We start from the raw sequence: 27239 nt of genomic DNA, 5'->3' as shown, positions 1-27239 counted from the left end.
TAGCCATCTCACTCTGTCCATTATGATGTAATAATAGCCATCTCACTCTATACAATTATGGTGTAGTAATATCCATCTCACTCTATACCATTATGGTGTAGTAATATCCATCTCACTCTATATCATTATGATGTAATAATAGCCATCTCACTCTGTCCATTATGATGTAATAATATCCATCTCACTCTATATCATTATGGTGTAATAATAGCCGTCTCACTCTGTCCATTATGATGTAATAATAGCCATCTCACTCTATCCATTATGATGTAATAATATCCATCTCACTCTATCCATTATGGTGTAATAATATCCATCTCACTCTATATCATTATGGTGTAATAATAGCCGTCTCACTCTATCCATTATGATGTAATAATAGCCATCTCACTCTATCCATTATGATGTAATAATATCCATCTCACTCTATATCATTATGGTGTAATAATAGCCGTCTCACTCTATCCATTATGATGTAATAGCAGCCATCTCACTCTATATCATTATGGTGTAATAATAGCCATCTCACTCTGTCCATTATGATGTAATAATATCCATCTCACTCTATATCATTATGATGTAATAATAGCCGTCTCACTCTATCCATTATGATGTAATAATATCCATCTCACTCTATATCATTATGGTGTAATAATAGCCGTCTCACTCTGTCCATTATGATGTAATAGCAGCCATCTCACTCTATATCATTATGGTGTAATAATAGCCGTCTCACTCTGTCCATTATGATGTAATAGCAGCCATCTCACTCTATACCATTATGATGTAATAGCAGCCATCTCACTCTATATCATTATGATGTAATAATAGCCATCTCACTCTATACCATTATGACATAATAATAGCCGTCTCACTCTATATCATTATGATGTAATAACAGCCATCTCACTTTATCCATTATGATGTAATAATATCCATCTCACTCTATATCATTATGGTGTAATAATAGCCGTCTCACTCTGTCCATTATGATGTAATAGCAGCCATCTCACTCTATACCATTATGATGTAATAGCAGCCATCTCACTCTATATCATTATGATGTAATAATAGCCATCTCACTCTATACCATTATGACATAATAATAGCCGTCTCACTCTATATCATTATGATGTAATAACAGCCATCTCACTTTATCCATTATGATGTAATAATATCCATCTCACTCTATATCATTATGGTGTAATAATAGCCGTCTCACTCTGTCCATTATGATGTAATAGCAGCCATCTCACTCTATATCATTATGGTGTAATAATAGCCGTCTCACTCTGTCCATTATGATGTAATAGCAGCCATCTCACTCTATACCATTATGATGTAATAGCAGCCATCTCACTCTATACCATTATGATGTAATAGCAGCCATCTCACTCTATATCATTATGATGTAATAATAGCCATCTCACTCTATACCATTATGACATAATAATAGCCGTCTCACTCTATATCATTATGATGTAATAACAGCCATCTCACTTTATCCATTATGATGTAATAATATCCATCTCACTCTATATCATTATGGTGTAATAATAGCCGTCTCACTCTGTCCATTATGATGTAATAGCAGCCATCTCACTCTATATCATTATGGTGTAATAATAGCCGTCTCACTCTGTCCATTATGATGTAATAACAGCCATCTCACTCTATACCATTATGATGTAATAGCAGCCATCTCACTCTATATCATTATGGTGTAATAATAGCCGTCTCACTCTATATCATTATGGTGTAATAATAGCCGTCTCACTCTATATCATTATGATGTAATAATAGCCGTCTCACTCTATATCATTATGATGTAATAATAGCCATCTCACTCTGTCCATTATGATGTAATAATAGCCATCTCACTCTATACCATTATGGTGTAGTAATATCCATCTCACTCTATACCATTATGGTGTAATAATATCCATCTCACTCTGTCCATTATGATGTAATAATAGCCATCTCACTCTATACCATTATGGTGTAGTAATATCCATCTCACTCTATACCATTATGGTGTAGTAATATCCATCTCACTCTATATCATTATGATGTAATAATAGCCATCTCACTCTGTCCATTATGATGTAATAATATCCATCTCACTCTATATCATTATGGTGTAATAATAGCCGTCTCACTCTATCCATTATGATGTAATAATATCCATCTCACTCTATATCATTATGGTGTAATAATAGCCGTCTCACTCTATCCATTATGATGTAATAATAGCCATCTCACTCTATCCATTATGATGTAATAATATCCATCTCACTCTATATCATTATGGTGTAATAATATCCATCTCACTCTATATCATTATGATGTAATAATATCCATCTCACTCTATCCATTATGGTGTAATAATATCCATCTCACTCTATATCATTATGGTGTAATAATAGCCGTCTCACTCTATCCATTATGATGTAATAATAGCCATCTCACTCTATCCATTATGATGTAATAATATCCATCTCACTCTATATCATTATGGTGTAATAATAGCCGTCTCACTCTATCCATTATGATGTAATAGCAGCCATCTCACTCTATATCATTATGGTGTAATAATAGCCATCTCACTCTGTCCATTATGATGTAATAATATCCATCTCACTCTATATCATTATGATGTAATAATAGCCGTCTCACTCTATCCATTATGATGTAATAATATCCATCTCACTCTATATCATTATGGTGTAATAATAGCCGTCTCACTCTGTCCATTATGATGTAATAGCAGCCATCTCACTCTATATCATTATGGTGTAATAATAGCCGTCTCACTCTGTCCATTATGATGTAATAGCAGCCATCTCACTCTATACCATTATGATGTAATAGCAGCCATCTCACTCTATACCATTATGATGTAATAGCAGCCATCTCACTCTATATCATTATGATGTAATAATAGCCATCTCACTCTATACCATTATGACATAATAATAGCCGTCTCACTCTATATCATTATGATGTAATAACAGCCATCTCACTTTATCCATTATGATGTAATAATATCCATCTCACTCTATATCATTATGGTGTAATAATAGCCGTCTCACTCTGTCCATTATGATGTAATAGCAGCCATCTCACTCTATATCATTATGGTGTAATAATAGCCGTCTCACTCTGTCCATTATGATGTAATAACAGCCATCTCACTCTATACCATTATGATGTAATAGCAGCCATCTCACTCTATATCATTATGGTGTAATAATAGCCATCTCACTCTATACCATTATGACATAATAATAGCCGTCTCACTCTATATCATTATGATGTAATAATAGCCGTCTCACTTTATCCATTATGATGTAATAATATCCATCTCACTCTATATCATTATGGTGTAATAATAGCCATCTCACTCTGTCCATTATGATGTAATAGCAGCCATCTCACTCTATATCATTATGGTGTAATAATAGCCATCTCACTCTGTCCATTATGATGTAATAGCAGCCATCTCACTCTATATCATTATGGTGTAATAATAGCCGTCTCACTCTATATCATTATGGTGTAATAATATCCATCTCACTCTATATCATTATGATGTAATAGCAGCCATCTCACTCTATATCATTATGACGTAATAATATCCATCTCACTCTATATCATTATGGTGTAATAATAGCCATCTCACTCTGTCCATTATGATGTAATAGCAGCCATCTCACTCTATATCATTATGGTGTAATAATAGCCATCTCACTCTATACCATTATGACATAATAATAGCCGTCTCACTCTATATCATTATGATGTAATAACAGCCATCTCACTTTATCCATTATGATGTAATAATATCCATCTCACTCTATATCATTATGGTGTAATAATAGCCGTCTCACTCTGTCCATTATGATGTAATAGCAGCCATCTCACTCTATATCATTATGGTGTAATAATAGCCGTCTCACTCTGTCCATTATGATGTAATAACAGCCATCTCACTCTATACCATTATGATGTAATAGCAGCCATCTCACTCTATATCATTATGGTGTAATAATAGCCATCTCACTCTATACCATTATGACATAATAATAGCCGTCTCACTCTATATCATTATGATGTAATAATAGCCGTCTCACTTTATCCATTATGATGTAATAATATCCATCTCACTCTATATCATTATGGTGTAATAATAGCCGTCTCACTCTATACCATTATGACATAATAATAGCCGTCTCACTCTATATCATTATGATGTAATAATAGCCGTCTCACTTTATCCATTATGATGTAATAATATCCATCTCACTCTATATCATTATGGTGTAATAATAGCCATCTCACTCTGTCCATTATGATGTAATAGCAGCCATCTCACTCTATATCATTATGGTGTAATAATAGCCATCTCACTCTGTCCATTATGATGTAATAGCAGCCATCTCACTCTATATCATTATGGTGTAATAATAGCCGTCTCACTCTATATCATTATGGTGTAATAATAGCCATCTCACTCTGTCCATTATGGTGTAATAATAGCCATCTCACTCTATATCATTATGATGTAATAATAGCCATCTCACTCTGTCCATTATGATGTAATAGCAGCCATCTCACTCTATATCATTATGGTGTAATAATAGCCGTCTCACTCTGTCCATTATGATGTAATAGCAGCCATCTCACTCTATATCATTATGGTGTAATAATAGCCATCTCACTCTATATCATTATGATGTAATAATAGCCATCTCACTCTGTCCATTATGATGTAATAGCAGCCATCTCACTCTATATCATTATGGTGTAATAATAGCCATCTCACTCTATACCATTATGACATAATAATAGCCGTCTCACTCTATATCATTATGATGTAATAACAGCCATCTCACTTTATCCATTATGATGTAATAATATCCATCTCACTCTATATCATTATGGTGTAATAATAGCCGTCTCACTCTGTCCATTATGATGTAATAGCAGCCATCTCACTCTATACCATTATGATGTAATAATAATCGTCTCACTCTATACCATTATGACATAATAATAGCCGTCTCACTCTATATCATTATGATGTAATAACAGCCATCTCACTTTATCCATTATGATGTAATAATATCCATCTCACTCTATATCATTATGGTGTAATAATAGCCGTCTCACTCTGTCCATTATGATGTAATAGCAGCCATCTCACTCTATACCATTATGACATAATAATAGCCGTCTCACTCTATACCATTATGATGTAATAATAACCTTCTAACTCTATAACATTAGAATGCCGTCTCTATACTGTTATGCTGTATAATACATTACAATATTGTATTATAGTGTTTGTGACTGAGCTATTCAGCTCTGTTCCATCTTCTGTTCCCCAAGGCAGCCAAATTATCACTGATGGTGTATAAATAAAAAGCTCTCCAGCAATATCTATGGATCAATATACTCTCACGGCCCAATCCATCAATTTCAGCCGTCTGTGATGCACATCAGAGTCTATGCACACAGGCAGGGTCTCAAATGACTCTGTAATTTAATATACATGAAGTTCCAGGACAGGATATAATGGGCAGCAGGCTGGATCCTATAGAAAGATAAACATACACAACCCAGTAATGTGATGCTCACAGCTAGGAAGTGTGTCTGTGTGTCAGTAAGCAGGGTTGAGTGCACACTTTATGGATAGGCTACATAAAGCCAGAGGATTAAAGTGACAGCAGCAACTGATGAACATCATTAAATTAACAGAGCAAAGCTCTGTGTCTATTTGTGTGAGTGAGTATGTTTGTGTGCCTGGCCTTCTCTGTTTCTGCCCCAAGGTCATCATCTCCTCACTCTGCTGATGGTACAGAATCTCTATTGCAGTGTCTTAATACAGAAAATGACAAACATGCACAACAATGAAACATCCCAAAGCTCTGCTACACTGAAGGTTCATTACTGCAAGAAGAAGAGCAAAGACTGTAGAGTCAATACTGGACCAAATCTCAGCCTTACAAACGTACACACTTCTGTCCAAAGCACACAGACACAGAACTCTTCACTCACCATTTCATCCTGCACTGCCCCTTCTCCCCTTCTACTACACCTACCCCCCTCTAACATCCCATCTCCCCATCTAATGCCACCTCTTTCCTTTCTACTGAGTCGCTTTCTCTATTGCCCCATCTCCACTTCTATTGACCAATCTTTTACGATCTACTGCCCCTTTTCCTTCCTCTACTACCTTGTCTCCCCCTCTACTTTCTCGTCTCCCCCACTACTTTCTCGTCTCCCCCTCTACTTTCTCATCTCCCCCTCTACTTTCTCGTCTCCCCTCTACTTTCTCATCTCCCCTCTACTTTCTCGTCTCCCCTCTACTTTCTCATCTCCCCTCTACTTTCTCATCTCCCCCTCTACTTTCTCATCTCCCCTCTACTTTCTCATCTCCCCCTCTACTTTCTCGTCTCCCCCTCTACTTTCTCATCTCCCCCTCTACTTTCTCGTCTCCCCCTCTACTTTCTCATCTCCCCTCTACTTTCTCGTCTCTGCTCTACTTTCTCGTCTCCCCTCTACTTTCTCATCTCCCCTCTACTTTCTCATCTCCCCTCTACTTTCTCGTCTCCCCCTCTACTTTCTCGTCTCTGCTCTACTTTCTCGTCTCTGCTCTACTTTCTCGTCTCCCCCTCTACTTTCTCATCTCCCCTCTACTTTCTCGTCTCCCCTCTACTTTCTCGTCTCCCCCACTACTTTCTCGTCTCCCCCTCTACTTTCTCATCTCCCCTCTACTTTCTCATCTCCCCTCTACTTTCTCGTCTCCCCCTCTACTTTCTCGTCTCTGCTCTACTTTCTCGTCTCCCCCTCTACTTTCTCATCTCCCCTCTACTTTCTCATCTCCCCTCTACTTTCTCGTCTCCCCCACTACTTTCTCGTCTCCCCCTCTACTTTCTCATCTCCCCTCTACTTTCTCATCTCCCCCTCTACTTTCTCATCTCCCCTCTACTTTCTCATCTCCCCTCTACTTTCCCGTCTCCCCTCTACTTTCTTGTCTCCCCTCTACTTTCTCATCTCCCCTCTACTTTCTCGTCTCCCCTCTACTTTCTCATCTCCCCTCTACTTTCTCGTCTCCCCTCTACTTTCTCGTCTCCCCCTCTACTTTCTCGTCTCCCCCTCTACTTTCTCGTCTCCCCCTCTACTTTCTCGTCTCCCCCTCTACTTTCTCATCTCCCCCTCTACATTCTCATCTCCCCTCTACTTCCTCGTCTCCCCTCTACTTTCTCATCTCCCCCTCTACTTTCTCGTCTCCCCTCTACTTTCTCGTCTCCCCCTCTACTTTCTCGTCTCCCTCTCTACTTTCTCGTCTCCCCCTCTACTTTCTCGTCTCCCCCTCTACTTTCTCGTCTCCCCCTCTACTTTCTCGTCTCCCCCTCTACTTTCTCATCTCCCCTCTACTTTCTCGTCTCCCCTCTACTTTCTCGTCTCCCCTCTACTTTCTCGTCTCCCCCTCTACTTTCCCGTCTCCCCTCTACTTTCTCGTCTCCCCCTCTACTTTCTCATCTCCCCCTCTACTTTCTCATCTCCCCCTCTACTTTCTCGTCTCCCCTCTACTTTCTCATCTCCCCCTCTACTTTCTCGTCTCCCCCTCTACTTTCTCGTCTCCCCTCTACTTTCTCGTCTCCCCTCTACTTTCTCGTCTCCCCTCTACTTTCTCGTCTCCCCCTCTACTTTCCCGTCTCCCCTCTACTTTCTCGTCTCCCCCTCTACTTTCTCATCTCCCCCTCTACTTTCTCATCTCCCCCTCTACTTTCTCGTCTCCCCTCTACTTTCTCGTCTCCCCTCTACTTTCTCATCTCCCCCTCTACTTTCTCGTCTCCCCCTCTACTTTCTCGTCTCCCCTCTACTTTCTCGTCTCCCCCTCTACTTTCTCGTCTCCCCCTCTACTTTCTCATCTCCCCTCTACTTTCTCATCTCCCTCTCTACTTTCTCATCTCCCCTCTACTTTCTCGTCTCCCCTCTACTTTCTCGTCTCCCCTCTACTTTCTCATCTCCCCTCTACTTTCTCGTCTCCCCTCTACTTTCTCGTCTCCCCTCTACTTTCTCGTCTCCCCTCTACTTTCTCGTCTCCCCCTCTACTTTCTCATCTCCCCTCTACTTTCTCATCTCCCTCTCTACTTTCTCATCTCCCCTCTACTTTCTCGTCTCCCCTCTACTTTCTCGTCTCCCCTCTACTTTCTCGTCTCCCCTCTACTTTCTCATCTCCCCTCTACTTTCTCGTCTCCCCCTCTATTTTCTCATCTCCCCTCTACTTTCTCATTTCCCCTCTACTTTCTCATTTCCCTCTCTACTTTCCCATCTCCTTCTACATTGCCCCATCTCCTTCTCTACTGCCCCATCCACCTTGCTACTTTCTCATGTCCCTCTTTCCTTCCCCATCTATCCCTCTACTTTCCAATCTCCATCCTCTACTGCTCCTTCTCCCATTTCTTGCTCCCCGTCTGCAGCTCTACAGCCCCGTTTTTTTGTGTAATGTTTACCCATATTTACAGGCACGTCTATATGCTCTGTATATAATACATGCAAGAAAAAGCCATAAAATATCTGAATTTAACATACTGTATAATTCATATGCATAAGACTAAAATAATGAAAATAAGTACAGTATAATCTAAAAAATGTATGTGCACCATCGGCCTCTCTTTCTACCCCATCTCCCTACCCAGCAACAGCTCCAGGGATATTAAAGCTCTACATGAGGATGTAAGCACAGTCAGCAGATGTGAACAGTCCACCATTTCTCTCTCTCTCTCTCTCTCTCTCTCTCTCTCTCTCTCTCTCTCTCTGTCTCCCTCTCTCTCTCTCTCACACACACACACGCTTCTCCATTCATCATCTCCGGCTGTGTGTGTTTCCCTCCACTGCTCTCCTCAAGCGCAGCCCTCATTTGGTTTAAACAGCTGAACCCTGAATTGTCCATATGGCTCAGCCCAAACCACACCAGCCTGCCAAACACGCACAGACACACTGAGCTCACCTTGCAGCCGAACATTAGCGAGAGGGTCCTGTTGCTGCATATTAGTTTGCACTGGCACATCACCGGAGAAAAGCACTTCATATTCTTCAGACTCCTCCACGGCGGAGACATCATCTTATCCACGGCCATAGGAGACGAGTCCAGATCCGGAGAGGCGCGAGATTACACCGCAAGGTTACTTACACACACACACACACACAAACACACACACACTCACCCACCCACACACACACCAACCTCTGCTCATCCTTAAAGGGGAAACGTCCTGAGGGCAATACTACCATCCACACCGGTGTTCCCCCAACGAGAGTCGACCCACATCAGATAAAAAAGCCTTCGGTTTGCGTGTGCATGGCGCTATACCATCCCTCCCACTCTCTCCATCTCTCTCTCTCTCTCTCTCTCTTTCTCCCTCACTCTCTTACTCACACCTAAACATGGCGATAAGCAAGCCAGACTAAATCTGGAGAAACATAGTGTTAAGCTAACCGAACCGTGCTCAGCCACTGTCCACACCTAATCCCAGCACGCACTGGACATACAGTGGCTACCGGTGCCTAAACTCCGGTGCTTTATGTGTGTGGGCACATGCTTGTGTGCATGACTGTATTTGGCGCCCTCTGGCTGCCGAACTGTGCTGGAGCACTCCTTGGTCCTGAGAGAATTCTAACAAGCATGTGCTTCACATTAAGATATCAGTAGTGTTGGGGAAAAAGCCTCGTATCTCCATTTCAGTCGTTTTTCAGTTTTTGACATGTTTTGAAAATGCCCGCTACCCTTTACATTGTATGTGAATTTCATGATTAATGGACTAAAACAACTGAGCCAAAATGACTTGGAAAAAACTCCATTGTTCCATTGACTTGCATTAAAAGTAGACTAAGTTTTTTCCTTCTCCTGTAAAGTTGGAGAAATGAGGCTTTCTTCCGACAGCAGCGATATTTAAGAAATAACACTGAAGTTAATTTGCGTTCATTTGAATTGATTAAATGCTTCAGTTGGAAATTGTAAAGCAGAATGTATGTCCAACATTTCCACAGGATATTGGTCCCATAATACTTAACATACTGTCCTATAATAGGTGGATTATGAGTTTTCCGATACTACAACTGGGTGACACTTCGCTTTTAAATGAAACAAACATGAATGGACTCTGAGTAACATTTCAAAAACATATGAACTTTAGGATTAGGTTTTGGGTTGAGGTTAAGGTTAGGATTAGGGCCAGGATTAGGGTTAGGGCATTCGTAAGGTTGGGTTAGGTTAGCGTTAGCATGTCGGAAGTAACCTATTAACAATACAAACACTTAATGTAAGTAATGTATCAACAGAACATCTGCAAGATATTTACTTCAGTGTATTCAGATGCTTCACTACTGCTACTTCACTGATATGTTGTTGATGTGTTATTGATGATCTGTTAAGAGTTTATTAATCATCTACAAAGGACCACTTCAAATAAAGTGTTTACCAAAACTGATGTTGAAACCCCAATACAATATTTTCTTCAAAAACCACTTTAACCCCTAAAAATCTCAGGCTTATTACATATGAAGGCTTATTAGTCAGTAACTACAGGGGCCTCAATGCAAATAAGTGAGCTATTCTTGGGTTATAGACATGTGTAATAGAACTTTGGGCCCTGGCCATGTAAGAGGCTAAAATGAGCTGTTTTCAACTGAGTCACTTCACTTAACACAAGCATCTAAAAGCAGCCTGAGATGCTGAAACGTATTACAGACCTGGATCACATTCATGCTTTTTTCATCTTCTGCTGATATCAGCCCAAAAACAAAACCCACCAGTACTGATACGCCATCTCTAGTCATGTAATAAATGACCCATTTTTATTCCAAATTTATTTTAAAATTCATTCTAGTTTCACGTTTCCTCCTGTATTCTGTAACACAGCCAACAGAACCACTCAATGTAGAAACGTCCCATATGACCTGAAACGCTGTGATATAATCTCTAACACACTGTCCTGTAATACTTCATTCACTGTCCTACATTAAGATGACTCAGGTGTTATGGGACATCCTGTAATATGGGGCACTTTAAGAAACTCCTGTTTGTTCCAGTTTCTGGTGATGTTAGTGTATTGTTCTAAATTAGATGACTCTACACAACTAAGGAAATACAGTAAAAAGGCTGATAAAAAGCATCGGCCTGTAATACCCAGCACACATTACCTAACACACTGCCCTATAAGTCCTAATACACTGTGTGTGTCCCCATAACGTAATATTCCAATATACTAACATTAGAATAATACATTCCCAACAGACCACTACCTAAATCACAACAGTGTCCCATAATAGCCAACAGGCTATCCCCATAACACCTAATGTTCCGTAATACAATGCCTAACACTGCCCTCACAATACCTAACACACTGTCCTCATAATGCTTAACACACTGTCCTCACAATACCTAACACACTGCCCTCATAATACCTAACACACTGCCCTCATAATGCTTAACACACTGTCCTCATAATACCTAACACACTGTCCTCATAATACCTAACACACTGTCCTCATAATGCTTAACACACTGTCCTCACAATACCTAACACACTGTCCTCACAATACCTAACACACTGTCCTCACAATACCTAACACACTGCCCTCATAATGCTTGACACACTGCCCTCATAATACCTAACACACTGCCCTCACAATACCTAACACACTGTCCTCACAATACCTAACACACTGTCCTCATAATACCTAACACACTGTCCTCATAATACCTAACACACTGTCCTCATAATACCTAACACACTGTCCTCATAATACCTAACACACTGTCCTCATAATGCTTAACACACTGTCCTCACAATACCTAACACACTGTCCTCACAATACCTAACACACTGTCCTCACAATACCTAACACACTGCCCTCATAATGCTTGACACACTGCCCTCATAATACCTAACACACTGCCCTCACAATACCTAACACACTGCCCTCACAATACCTAACACACTGCCCTCACAATACCTAACACACTGCCCTCATAATGCTTAACACACTGTCCTCATAATACCTAACACACTGTCCTCACAATACCTAACACACTGCCCTCACAATACCTAACACACTGCCCTCATAATGCTTAACACACTGTCCTCATAATACCTAACACACTGTCCTCATAATACCTAACACACTGTCCTCATAATACCTAACACACTGTCCTCATAATGCTTAACACACTGTCCTCACAATACCTAACACACTGTCCTCACAATACCTAACACACTGTCCTCACAATACCTAACACACTGCCCTCATAATGCTTAACACACTGCCCTCATAATACCTAACACACTGTCCTCACAATACCTAACACACTGTCCTCACAATACCTAACACACTGTCCTCACAATACCTAACACACTGTCCTCATAATACCTAACACACTGCCCTCATAATACCTAACACACTGCCCTCACAATACCTAACACACTGCCCTCACAATACCTAACACACTGTCCTCATAATACCTAACACACTGCCCTCACAATACCTAACACACTGCCCTCACAATACCTAACACACTGTCCTCATAATACCTAACACACTGTCCTCATAATACCTAACACACTGCCCTCACAATACCTAACACACTGTCCTCATAATACCTAACACACTGTCCTCACAATACCTAACACACTGCCCTCATAATACCTAACACACTGCCCTCACAATACCTAACACACTGCCCTCACAATACCTAACACACTGTCCTCATAATGCTTAACACACTGTCCTCACAATACCTAACACACTGCCCTCATAATACCTAACACACTGCCCTCACAATACCTAACACACTGCCCTCACAATACCTAACACACTGCCCTCACAATACCTAACACACTGCCCTCATAATGCTTAACACACTGCCCTCATAATGCTTAACACACTGTCCTCATAATACCTAACACACTGTCCTCACAATACCTAACACACTGCCCTCATAATGCTTAACACACTGTCCTCATAATACCTAACACACTGTCCTCACAATACCTAACACACTGCCCTCACAATACCTAACACACTGCCCTCATAATGCTTAACACACTGTCCTCATAATACCTAACACACTGTCCTCACAATACCTAACACACTGTCCTCACAATACCTAACACACTGCCCTCACAATACCTAACACACTGCCCTCATAATGCTTAACACACTGTCCTCATAATACCTAACACACTGTCCTCATAATACCTAACACACTGTCCTCATAATACCTAACACACTGTCCTCATAATGCTTAACACACTGTCCTCACAATACCTAACACACTGCCCTCACAATACCTAACACACTGTCCTCACAATACCTAACACACTGCCCTCATAATGCTTAACACACTGCCCTCATAATACCTAACACACTGTCCTCACAATACCTAACACACTGTCCTCACAATACCTAACACACTGTCCTCATAATGCTTAACACACTGCCCTCATAATGCTTAACACACTGTCCTCATAATACCTAACACACTGCCCTCATAATACCTAACACACTGCCCTCATAATGCCTAACACACTGCCCTCATAATACCTAACACACTGCCCTCATAATACCTAACACACTGCCCTCATAATGCCTAACACACTGTCCTCATAATGCTTAACACACTGTCCTCATAATACCTAACACACTGTCCTCATAATACCTAACATAATGTCCTCATAAAGCCTAACACACTGCCCTCATAATGTCTAACACACTGTCCTCATAATGCTTAACACACTGTCCTCATAATGCTTAACACACTGCCCTCATAATACCTAACACACTGCCCTCATAATACCTAACATAATGTCCTCATAAAGCCTAACACACTGCCCTCATAAAGCCTAACACACTGTCCTCATAATGCTTAACACACTGTCCTCATAATCCCTAACACAGTATCCCAAAATACCTAAAATACTGTCCCCATATTACCTATATCATACTGTCCTTATAATCGCTAACGCGGTGTCCCACAACACCTAGAATACCATTCCCATATTACCCATAACATGCTGTCCTCATAATCCCTAACACAGTGTCCCATAATACCTAACACACTGTCCTCATAATACCTAACACACTGTCCTCATAATACCTAACACACTGTCCTCATAATGCTTAACACACTGTCCTCACAATACCTAACACACTGTCCTCACAATACCTAACACACTGTCCTCACAATACCTAACACACTGCCCTCATAATGCTTAACACACTGCCCTCATAATACCTAACACACTGTCCTCACAATACCTAACACACTGTCCTCACAATACCTAACACACTGTCCTCATAATGCTTAACACACTGCCCTCATAATGCTTAACACACTGTCCTCATAATACCTAACACACTGCCCTCATAATACCTAACACACTGCCCTCATAATGCCTAACACACTGCCCTCATAATACCTAACACACTGCCCTCATAATACCTAACACACTGCCCTCATAATGCCTAACACACTGTCCTCATAATGCTTAACACACTGTCCTCATAATACCTAACACACTGTCCTCATAATACCTAACATAATGTCCTCATAAAGCCTAACACACTGCCCTCATAATGCCTAACACACTGTCCTCATAATGCTTAACACACTGTCCTCATAATGCTTAACACACTGCCCTCATAATACCTAACACACTGCCCTCATAATACCTAACATAATGTCCTCATAAAGCCTAACACACTGCCCTCATAAAGCCTAACACACTGTCCTCATAATGCTTAACACACTGTCCTCATAATCCCTAACACAGTATCCCAAAATACCTAAAATACTGTCCCCATATTACCTATATCATACTGTCCTTATAATCGCTAACGCGGTGTCCCACAACACCTAGAATACCATTCCCATATTACCCATAACATGCTGTCCTCATAATCCCTAACACAGTGTCCCACAATACCTAACATATGTCCCTGTATGACCTAAAACATGTTCTCCTCTTAATCCCACAGTGTCCCATATTACCTGGCACACTGTCCCATAAACCCCAAACATTACTGTTTATTGCTCGTTTATTACAGATACAGATATTATACAAATATAGTTCATCTGTCCACATGCTTTCTTATTTAGTTTTACACTGGAGATGACAAAGCTAATAAGTAATGGAAGCTTATGTACACCAGTTAGCACGGTGCTAGCTGCTTGCTTAAATCATCACTCATCATGTGGAGGTGTTTAGTATCTCTAACAGACTGATTACGTGGTTCCAGACATTGTATGACTCACTGTTACCTATAAAGAAAGAAAATTCAGGCTTCAAGACAGCTTTTGACCTTTTTATGCAAAGCAGTGTATATATTACAGTGTTTCACAGTTTCATATGTTTACAGCGCATCTAAAATGATTTAATGTGCTGTCCTTGTTTAGTAACATCAATGGACGTTTTGACGGTGTCATGTTGTCTTTTGAGAGAACGTCTTAGTAAGTTAATAACAATCCAGTGATTGATGGTCAAAGTATTGATTTGAATTTGTTTAATATAAACCTTGCAGTGGTGTGTGTGTGTGTGTGTGTGTGTGTGTGTGTGTGTGTGTGTGTTTGTTTGTTTATGTGCATGTGGATTTACAGCTGGAGCTCCAGGCCACTAGATTACACACACGGTGGAGCCAGGTGAGTTTGTGTATGTGTATGAGAGAGACAGAGAAAGAAAGAAAGAGAGAGAGAGAGAGAGAGAGAGAGAGAGAGAGAGAGAGAGAGCTGTTATTTATTGTGCATTCATCTCAGGACCGACTGCGGCGCCCCCTCAAGGTGACGTCAGTGTTTAAAGAATACGCGACAGACGAGATGAAAACACACCTCTATTCAGGCTGCTACAGTTTATATTTACACGGTTTGTTTAGGCTCCTCTACACGACTCACATAACATAATAACAATAACAACAACATAAATCCAGTTTTGTTGCAGTTATATGTACTGAATGAAAATAACAGGGCAGTAACATTTACAGGTTCCTCATTTGAATTGATGTTCCCCCTATTTAAGCCACAGGCCTGCGTTGGAGGGCCCAAAGTTTTATTACACACTTGCATTGCGGCCCCTGAAGTAACTGAATAATAAGCCTTAGCATGAAATAAAGAAGATGGTTGAGAAGATGTATAAATAAATGTTTGATGAACAGAATAGTAGGTTTCTATGATTACTGAGGAAGCTTATAGCATCGAAAATTAAATATAATGATAATATCAATATCCAGAATGCCACATATTAGAAGTGGTGACCAAATCTCGCATAACAAATAGATACTCATAGTAATTTCATGACAACAGCAACATATATGTGTGTATATATATATACATATTTGTGTGTGTGTGTGTATATATATATATATATATATACGTGTGTGTGTGTGTGTATATACATATATATATATACACACACACACACACACACACACACATACATACATATATATATATATATATATATATATATATATATATATATATATATATATATATACACCTTTCTTAATTTCTTTATTTTACCATGTCAAAACTTCAATCTCAACCATTTATAACATTTTAACCTACACCGAATAAATTATTACTGAACAGCAAGTGAAACTGGACAGTAGTGCACTATAATCCATGTTTATAGACAACAGTGAGTCCTACAGTGTCAGAAACCACATAATCAAGACTGTTAGAGACACTAAACAAACTGAGGTGATGATGTAGAAGAGCAGGTAGCACCAGGCTAACTGCTAATTACTTGTCAGCTACAGAAACCAAAGAAACAAACCCCAGTCAGCTTGGCTGACTGACCACTTTTGGTCTGTGTAAATAAGCTCTTACATGTAGAGTCCAGGCTCCGAGTGGTTAATATCGTCAGGCTCCACGTTTGTAGGCTCCGGTTCTGGTGTGGAGAGCGTTCGTGCACGCAGCGGAAGCGGTGGGAGTCGTGTGTGTCAGTTGTGCGCGTGGGTTTACGCGTGAGTGTGCGTCTGTGCGAGTGTATTGGTACAGATGACCACATGGTTTCCATGGATATACTGTACGTGCTAAAAGAGGCAGCTCCGACCTCGGCCAAGGTGCAGAACAGTGTGGAGGCATCACTCTCGCTCATGGCTTTAAAAAGGGCCTGTAAAACACCAACAGGTGCAACAAAGCTAACACTGCCGGCTTTAGGAGACCGATCATCAGGGGCCGTATTACAGAAGCTTCTATAGTCTGAAGTCTTAACTGCTTAGTTACCCTGACTACTTTAGTTAGGACTGAATTTCGGACAGAAGCTATTACAGTATTACAGTTCTCATCATAAACCCCAGAAAAGAAAACAGCATCACACAAACATCCTGACTAGACTAAACCTCCTAAACCCTGTCCTAACATTAGGATGAACCCCAGCAGGGTCCTGACTTCTGTATAAGGCCCGTTTCTCTGGTTCTGAGGCGGCTGAGTCAGGCAGCGTAGTTCACTACCAGCATAATGAGCTCCGTTTATTCCTACTGTAAAACGCGGCTTTCACTGGGAGATGTTTTTCTCTTCTAACTCTGCGTTTTAAACATCTCAGAACTCCACCGCCCCTCTGATCACCTTCCTGTGTTGATGTTGATGATGAAATATTAGTGATGGTGGTGAATAATGAGGGGGCGGAGCTGAACGTGTGCCGGTTTATTAGGAGGAGAAACGTTAGCGCGCGCAGCTAAATCGTTTGAGAAATGGAGACTGAAACTGGGGAGTGGCGACTCTGACAAACAGCAGGGGGCGCTCTCAGAGCATACACTACTTACAGTTTATCGTGCTTTAGTTATATTCAAGCTATTTTACATCAGTAACGGTAGCTAACATTAGCTGTCTTGCTAACGAACTTGATTACATGTTGTGAGCATATGGTCGCTTGCTAAGTAAAAGACATGGCAGTTGATTGTCGACTTTCATTGAGCAGTTTAAGATTGCCTAACTGGAGATAAGTCGCTGTAAGAAAAGATCAGATCTTGACCTGTCAGATCTAAAGTTAAGACAAAGACAATCCTAAGAATTGAATTATTTAACTGCATCTGCTAAAAATACGTTTTGAAATAACAGCTTGAGCATGAGGAAGACCAATGTGTGCTTGTTTAGGGTGGAGTTTGGATTCTTATTTCATGTTTTATTCAAACAAAATTGAATCAATTAAAATTTGAATTGAATTGGCTCGAGCGTCTCCTACAGCTGTCAAAGTTGTTGCTTAGCAACGGTGTCTCAGTGGAGTGTTAACGTGATGTTAGAATGCTTCTCAGCCAATCAGTGGCCGGAACTAACTGTTGTATAATTCTCTGTAATGCTGATCAAAGTACCCTCAGTGCCCAGTCTTTACGTAGTAAAATGTTCATGCCATCCACATGGGCAGACACGTACACAAAAAATACTGGATATCAGCATCAGGAATCGGAATATCCCGCGCATTCCTGACATTTCTGCATCCTTTTTGTTCATTTTTGAAATGTGAATTGAGTGTAAATGTAATTCAACATGTATATCCTTGCATTTATTATATAATTAGATTTATGTAGTATGAGAAAACAACAACAACAACAACATTAGACGTCTAAATGTTAATGTAATGAACGAGCCACACGTTCTGTCCTGAACTGCGACTGCTTTAAAATCACTGGGTGTTTGATAAGCCTCAGCCAATCAGAGCTCTTCTTCCGCCCTGAATGAGCGCTGTATAGAGAGAGCAGTCGGTTCTGTCCTGGTGCATTAGAGAGGATGTGTTAGAGCTCGATGGCAGGCAGTGCTGTGAAGGCCTGCCTGTTTGGTTCTGCGCCTCTAGAGGGAGCTTGTCTACCTGTGTGGAAATGTCACATCACTGAACTACTGAAACAGAGAAGCAGGCAGACAGTCCATTATCAGTACTATCAATTATCAATGTAACCACTGCTAATAATTTAGTGGAATGTGTTTGGTTCAACTTCAATAACCTTCCTTTTCTATGATATTTCACTGGGATACAGTCATGCCAATGGAATCAGAGAGAGAGAGAGAGAGAGAGAGAAAGAAAAGAGAGAGAGAGACACACACAGAGACAGAGAGTGAGACAGAGAGAGAGAGAAAGAGAGAGACAGATCGACAGAAAAAGAAAAGAGAGAGAGAGAGAGAGAGAGAGAGAGAGGGAGAGAGAGAGACAGAGAGAGAGAGAGACAGACAGAGAGAGACAGAGACACAGAGCTTTAGGGCTCTTTGAACAGTAAAACCAAAGCCCTTCATACAGCCATTAAACCAAAGAAAGGACACTGTTTATCAACAGTCGCACTGACTGTAAACTTACACCCAAGAACACAGGGCTAGGAAATGACCACCGCTCCAGCTCTCTGTCCACCCATAAAGCTCTACTACATCTCTCTCTCTCTCTCTCTCTCTCTCTCTCTCTCTCTCTCTCTCTCTCTCTTTTCTTTCTCTGTCTCTCTTTCTCTCTTCGAACATCGGACAACACAAGTCTCCATCACCGTGAATGCTATATAGCCTTTTTTTCTTTTCTTTTTTTTTTACAAATTTTCATGGAGAGAGGAGGGGGTGGGGGTGGGGAGAGAGAGAGAAAGAGAGAGAGAGAGAGAGAGAGAGGGAGACAGATAGAGAGGGAGAGACAGACAGAGAGAGAGAGAGAGAGAGGGAGGGAGAGGGAGAGAGAGAGAGAGAAATTGAGAGAGAGAGACAGATAGAGAGAGAGAGACAGACAGAGAGAAAGAGAGAGAGGGAGGGGGAGAGAGAGAGAGAGAGAGACAGAGAGAGATAAAGAGAGAGAGAGAGAGAAGGAGAGAGAGAGAGAGAGAGATAAAGAGAGAGAGATTCTTGGCCTTGGATGGATGTAGATTGAACACGTAACCTCCTGATGACAGGGCCAACACTAATGCTATACATGCAAAAATTTTTGCCAATCCAACTGATTCAGAGGTGTTTATTCTCATTCTACTCAACAATCCGATGGAAAATTTTCGTATGCATACTCACTACAAGTAATCCGATGGACGAGTCTGGGTTTGGCGGTTGCCAGGAGACGGTACTTGTCTGACTGCATTGTGCTGAGTGTAAAGTTTGGTGGAGGGGGGATCATGGTGTGGGGGTGTTTTTCAGGAGTTGGGCTCGGCCCCTTAGTTCCAGTGAAAGGAACTCTTAAAGCTTCAGCACCAAGAGATTTTGGACAATTTCATGCTCCCAACTTTGTGGGAACAGTTTGGGGACGGCCCCTTCCTGTTCCAACGTGACTGCACACCAGTGCACAAAGCAGGTCCATAAAGACGTGGATGATCCAGTTTGGTGTGGAAGAACTTGACTGGCCTGCACAGAGTCCTGACCTCAACCCCACAGAACACCTTTGGGATGAATTAGAGCGGAGACTGTGAGCCAGGCCTTCTCGTCCAACATCAGTGTCTGACCTCACAAATGTGCTTCTGGAAGAACGGTCAGAAATTCCCATAAACACTCCTAACCCTTGTGGAAAGCCTTCCCAGAAGAGCTGAAGCTGTTATAGCTGCAAAGGGTGGGCCGATGACATATTAAACCCTATGGATTAAGAATGGGATGCCACTCAAGTTCATGTGTGTGTGAAGCCAGACGAGCGAATACTTTTGGAAATAAAGTGTAAATCATTACATTCATAATAAATTCAGTCTGAAACCCTTGTCACCTTCTTTAATTGGTTTGTGATCTTTTTGGCCTTTGGTCTACCACAAATAACGCACTTCAGCCTCCAGTACCGTAATTTTTCAACATGTTCCCTGGATAATAAGTAGAAGAGGAACTGTTTATTTTGATTATCTTACCATAAACTTTTCACATTGAATATAAACCAAATGTAATGGAATTGCAACCAAACAGTCAAATAAAATGACAGTAAATACAGCTTAGACTTCTAAGGGTTAATCCTCTGAACCAAACTCATAATCTCAAACTCAAAACTGTGAACGCTGAGTGTGAAAAGTGTGAACAGTCGCTGTAGGAAGCTGAAAAACAGACATCCCTCACACACTTCTCTCTCAGCAGGTCATCAGTGGTCTTGCCTGAGGCGCTGGACGACTGAAAGCTGACGAGTTTTACATAAGCAGCCTTCACACACTTTCACAGCTAGAGCTTAACTCTGGAAGTTAGAGCTATGAAGTCTTCCCTTCTTCCTCCATTCAATCAATCAAAGAGGTTAAGGTTCTGGGTCAATTAACCCTGTCAGGGGGGATTTTTACCCCATTTACACTGTACACTATTATAAACAGACCAGCCAGTTCAGTATGTATACCTCCAGTTTATCAGCTCCACCGACCATATTCATTCTGTAGTCCATCTGTTTCTCTGATACCTTGTTACCCCCTTTTACCCTGTTCTTCAGTGGTCAGGACCTCCATGGACCCTCACAGAGCAGGTACTATTTGGGTGGTGGATCATTCTCAGCACTGCAGTGACACTGATATGGTGGTGGTGGTGGTGGTGTGTTAGTGTGTGTGGCGCTGGTCTGAGTGGATCAGACTCAGCAGTTGTGCACAAAGAAACCACAAGATATACTTCATAAAGTGGCCGGTCAGTTAATGTTAAGCCCAAATTACAGCAACGTTCTCCACTAAAGACCAACATTCTTCAAAGAACTTCAACAGCCTGTACCTACATACCCCAACAAACACCACCATTCATTCTCCACCAAACACCATAATTCCCACCCAAACAGCAACGATTTCCACCAAACACTGTCAGTGTCCACCAAATACAGTCATTCTCCAACAAACATCTTTATCCAAAAAGCACTATTATTTTCATGAAATCACTCTCCATTAAACAAAAATCATTGGCCAATTAACCCCATCCTCCAACAAAAAAGCAACATTTTCCACCAAGCACCACCACCATCTTCTAACGCTCTACATCAAACACTACATGTCATCATACCCCAACAAACACCATTGCTTTCCACCACAAAAAACACCACCATTTACTCTCCACCAAACACCATCATTCTGCATCAAACACCATCATACCCCAACAAACACCACCATTTAGTCTCCACCAAACACCATCATTCTGCACCAAACACCATCATACCCCAACAAACACCACCATTCATTCTCCACCAAACATCATCATTCTCCACCAAACTCCATCATACCCCAACAAACATCACCTTTATCCAACAAATATCACCATTCTCCACCAAACACCATCATACCCCAACAAACACCACCATTCATTCTCCACCAAACATCATCATTCTCCACCAAACTCCATCATCCCCTAACAAACATCACCTTTATCCAACAAATATCACCATTCTCCACCAAACACCATCATACCACAACAAATGCCACCATTCACTGTCCACCAAACACCATCATTTTCCACCATACACCATCATACCCCAACAAATACCACCATTCATTCTCCACCAAACACCATCATACCCCAACAAACGCCACTATTCATTGTCCACCAAACACCATCATTGTCCACCAAACGCCATCATTCCCCAACAAACACCACCATTCATTGTCCACCAAACACCACCATTGTCTACCAAACACCATCATTCCCCAACAAACACCACCATTCATTGTCCACCAAACACCATTATTCTCCATCAGACTCCATCATATCCAAACACCACCATTCATTCTCCACCAAACACCATCATTCTCTACCGAACACCAAACACAGGGTGTATGGAGTGATACAAAAATATGATACAATCACGTTCATTAACAGTCTTTAAGAAACTCCATCATTCTCTACTCAACATCCTTCAAAAAAGCAGTTCATCAGCAATTCTTCACCAAACACCACTTTAATCCAAAGGCACCAGCACTTTGAGAAAAAAAAAACAAGAAACATCAGATTTTGAAAGCTGGGAACCAGTATGAACATCTGAAGGAGTACGTTCTAGAGACACCAAACAATTACACTCAATTACAGCACAGCAAGAAGAGAACATTGGAAAGACATGAAGGAGACGAGTCAATGTGTTGAGCTGTCCTCGACACCAAAGACACACTCTGCCTGCATGATAGCAATAAAATGATAACTGCCAATTAATGCTGTGATTACTGCGACTCACAGACAATACACATCCACACAGGCCATCTCTGCTTCATTACGGCTCTTGTTTGATTGATAGAACTGATTGGAACGGCCAACATGCTACTTACACAGAACCCAATCACTGAGCCCTTCATGATTAGCTTAAGGAAGAGATCTGAACTGTGCAAAAATCAGCAACGCATACAATTAATTATACAGGCATATTTGGGACGGCGTTCTGACTCACAGAGGACAAGGACATTTTTGGATATTTTGGTCAGAAATAAAAGGGTTCAGGATTCACGTTCATGAAGAATCTGACGTATGAATATGAACCGATACTCGAGGAGATGGTCGCTAACAAATGCTGACATGGATTAGGCTAAATGGAAGCGATCAGTTCATGACAGTCAGCAATTAGCAAGGGCATTTGTGTCAGGGCTGGACTTGAGATAAAGCAGAGACATCCAAGGTAAAATATTCCTCCAGTAAAAGTAGAAGTTCCTCCCTTTAGACCTCCACTTGAGTAAAAGTACTAAAGTATTTCCCTTCAAATGTACTTAAGTATAAAGTAAAAGTACTAAAAGAGTAATTCTGGCTCTGATGTCCTGTTATCATTTTTATAACCAGACTGGCTTCATGAACTCATTTCAGGTGAAAGTCCTCCAGCGTCTCTCTTGGTAAACCAGTCTTTTAATAGAACGTCATTAATTAGTGACGCTGACGTCTATTAAAATGATCAGAAGCACAAAACACTGAAGGTAAACAGTTTCCATCAGGGAGAACCGAGTGGCTCTGAAATCACTTTTTACACACAAGCAAAGTTTCAGTTTCAGATTTATTTACAACTTAGTTCCAAGTTTAAGTTGAATAAAAACTGGCTTTAAACTCAGGATCACAGATGAGCTCCTTTACTATGTTGATCTGTAGGCGTCTGTTCATAAACATAAACCAGCCCAAACTCATTTACTATAAAATGAAATGGTGTTTGTAGAAATTCAGAAAAAAGCCGCGTCAGTCTCGACTGCATATGTGGACATATTTCTATATTGAGCTCTATTTACACAAAGTTAGGTTAGTTCATCATTTATGTTGAACAGACTCTCCCAAAGTTTTACGCTGCTGCGCTGACGTTGAACCGCGTGCTGCACTGGGTCGGTATGACCAACAGGTCAAAACCAGCTCTAAACAAAGTGACCGCTGGGCCCTGATTGGTGCTCTGGCTTCGCGCTTCTTTCGTTTTGACATGTTACGTTTTTCTACACACAGAAACCAAAAGGAACCACAGATTTCTCAAAATGTAGGAGGAAAAAGTCAGATATTAGACTCTGAAATGTAGTGGAGTGAAAGGAAAAAGTCGCCCAGAACGGAGAAACTTCAGTACAGATACACCAAAAATACTAAAGTACAGAAACTCATTACATTTACTTCCATCACTGGTCACCACTATGTAGGTCACGTAGGTCAGTGGCTCAAATATGGACAGAATTGCAGTGCACACAGACTTTGGTGGACTGGTAAGGAATGCCGCACCACACATGATTAGCCTATGTTTTGTTCCAAATGGAAGAAATTCATAGTGTCACTTAGTAACGTCTTCCCACATACCACACACAACAGCTCAGCCTTCCCAATTGTGGATGAATTATATGCAGCTATCATCACAGCTTTGATGACGCTTTTCCTTTCTTTCTTAGTTTTTGTCTTTATTGTTTTCTGTTCACAGTCTTCCAAAAATACTGCGTAATTAACTGGTTTAGATGTAAACAGGGTCATTCAGGGTGGTTTGGTGTGAAACTCTCTGTTCTAGATAAACTGACCGAGTCAGAACCGTTCACAGTGGTGGTGATGGGAACCAGACGTCCCTCTAAAAGCTCCTACAGAAAGTTCCTACATGAACTGGTTCTGAATTCACTGCCTGATGACTGAGACGCTGTTTTATGAGAGTTTAGAGAACTTCAACTCCATTCATGGTGGAGGGAGACATGCAGGGCGCTGTGCGGCAAAATAGTCCCCAAAGAAAACTCATTATTCCAGATTTTCCGCTATTTTCCATCATCAACATTCCATATAAGCTCAGAAGACTCGTGTAAGTTCTCTGCTGGTTCTGGATGGTAAATAAAGTGTCTATATCTGTGTTGTAGTCATGGCGATGCCTGGTTCCCATCACCACCACTGTAAAGACGTCTGAGTTGGAACATTTCTCAACATTCCCTTTAAAGTTGTCAATTTCTTCAGTTTTGCCAGCCGTCAACAGGAAGCAGCCAATAGCACTCCGTGCATGTTTGAGGCCATGGAGAAACATGAAGTGGGCCAATATATTTAATTTATTATAGAAATCGTAGAAAAGTACTCTTTCAATAACATTAACCACATTAATAACATTTATGATTCATGGGACGGTACCAGTCCGCTTACTGGGAACTGCTGACCTCTGGTGAGACACACCTTTGCTGTGCTGTGAATGTTGATACTGAAAAACATGCAGTCAGAAATTTACAATTACATTTACGGCATTTGGCTGACGCGCTTATCCAGAGCAACAGTTTGATTGTTTTACACAGGCAGGTGAAGGTGGTGTTAGGAGTCTTGCCCAAGGACTCTTATTGGTATAGTGTAGGGAGCTTACCCAGGCGGGGCACTGAACCCCAGTCTACAGTGTAGAAGGCAGAGGTGTTACCCACTACACTATACCAACCACTATATACCCACTACACTATACCAACCACTATATACCCACTACACTATACCAACCACTATATACCCACTACACTATACCAACAACTATATACCCACTACACTATACCAACCGCTATATACCCACTACACTACACCAACCACTATATACCCACTACACTATACCAACCACTATATACCCACTACACTATACCAACCACTATATACCCACTACACTATACCAACCGCTATATACCCACTACACTGTACCAACCACTATATACCCACTACACTATACCAACCGCTATATACCCACTACACTATACCAACCGCTATATACCCACTACACTGTACCAACCACTATATACCCACTACACTACACCAACCACTATATACCCACTACACTATACCAACCACTATATACCCACTACACTATACCAACCACGATATACCCACTACACTATACCAACCACTATATACCCACTACACTACACCAACCACTATATACCCACTACACTAACCAACCACTAGATACCCACTACACTACACCAACCACTATATACCCACTACACTACACCAACCACTATATACCCACTACACTAAACCAACCACTATATACCCACTACACTATACCAACCACTATATACCCACTACACTACACCAACCACTATATACCCACTCCACTATACCAACCACTATATACCCACTACACTACACCAACCACTATATACCCACTACACTACACCAACCACTATATACCCACTACACTGTACCAACCACTATATACCCACTACACTACACCAACCACTATATACCCACTACACTACACCAACCACTATATACCCACTACACTACACCAACCACTATATACCCACTACACTGTACCAACCATTATATACCCACTACACTATACCAACCGCTATATACCCACTACACTACACCAACCACTATATACCCACTACACTAAACCAACCACTATATACCCACTACACTATACCAACCACTATATACCCACTACACTACACCAACCACTATATACCCACTACACTATACCAACCACTATATACCCACTACACTACACCAACCACTATATACCCACTACACTACACCAACCACTATATACCCACTACACTGTACCAACCACTATATACCCACTACACTACACCAACCACTATATACCCACTACACTAACCAACCACTATATACCCACTACACTATACCAACCGCTATATACCCACTACACTGTACCAACCACAATATACCCACTACACTATACCAACCACGATATACCCACTACACTATACCAACCACTATATACCCACTACACTACACCAACTACTATATACCCACTACACTACACCAACCACTATATACCCACTACACTAACCAACCACTATATACCCACTACACTAACCAACCACTATATACCCACTACACTGTACCAACCACTATATACCCACTACACTATACCAACCACTATATACCC

The 27239-nt window shown here is 41.1% G+C and overlaps 1 protein-coding gene across 5 annotated transcripts in view; it reads right to left on the bottom strand.

The window, feature by feature from the left end:
• LOC108415172 (disks large homolog 4) overlaps positions 1–27239 on the bottom strand; it is a 203913-nt gene that overhangs the window by 99597 nt on the left and 77077 nt on the right. Inside the window, exon 1 of one of the 5 annotated variants that reach the window (XM_037533551.1) lies at positions 9023–9565. The exons of the other annotated variants lie outside the window; for them this stretch is intronic. Coding sequence (XP_037389448.1) covers positions 9023–9151 — 129 coding nt within the window. The 5' untranslated portion in view covers positions 9152–9565. Of the gene's footprint in view, positions 1–9022; positions 9566–27239 lie in introns of those variants that run through there. 5 annotated transcript variants of the gene reach the window in all.

The sequence above is a fragment of the Pygocentrus nattereri genome, chromosome 23 (assembly GCF_015220715.1).
Source record: "Pygocentrus nattereri isolate fPygNat1 chromosome 23, fPygNat1.pri, whole genome shotgun sequence".
NCBI classification, from domain to species: domain Eukaryota; kingdom Metazoa; phylum Chordata; class Actinopteri; order Characiformes; family Serrasalmidae; genus Pygocentrus; species Pygocentrus nattereri.
This window is presented reverse-complemented; position numbering and strand designations above follow the sequence as displayed.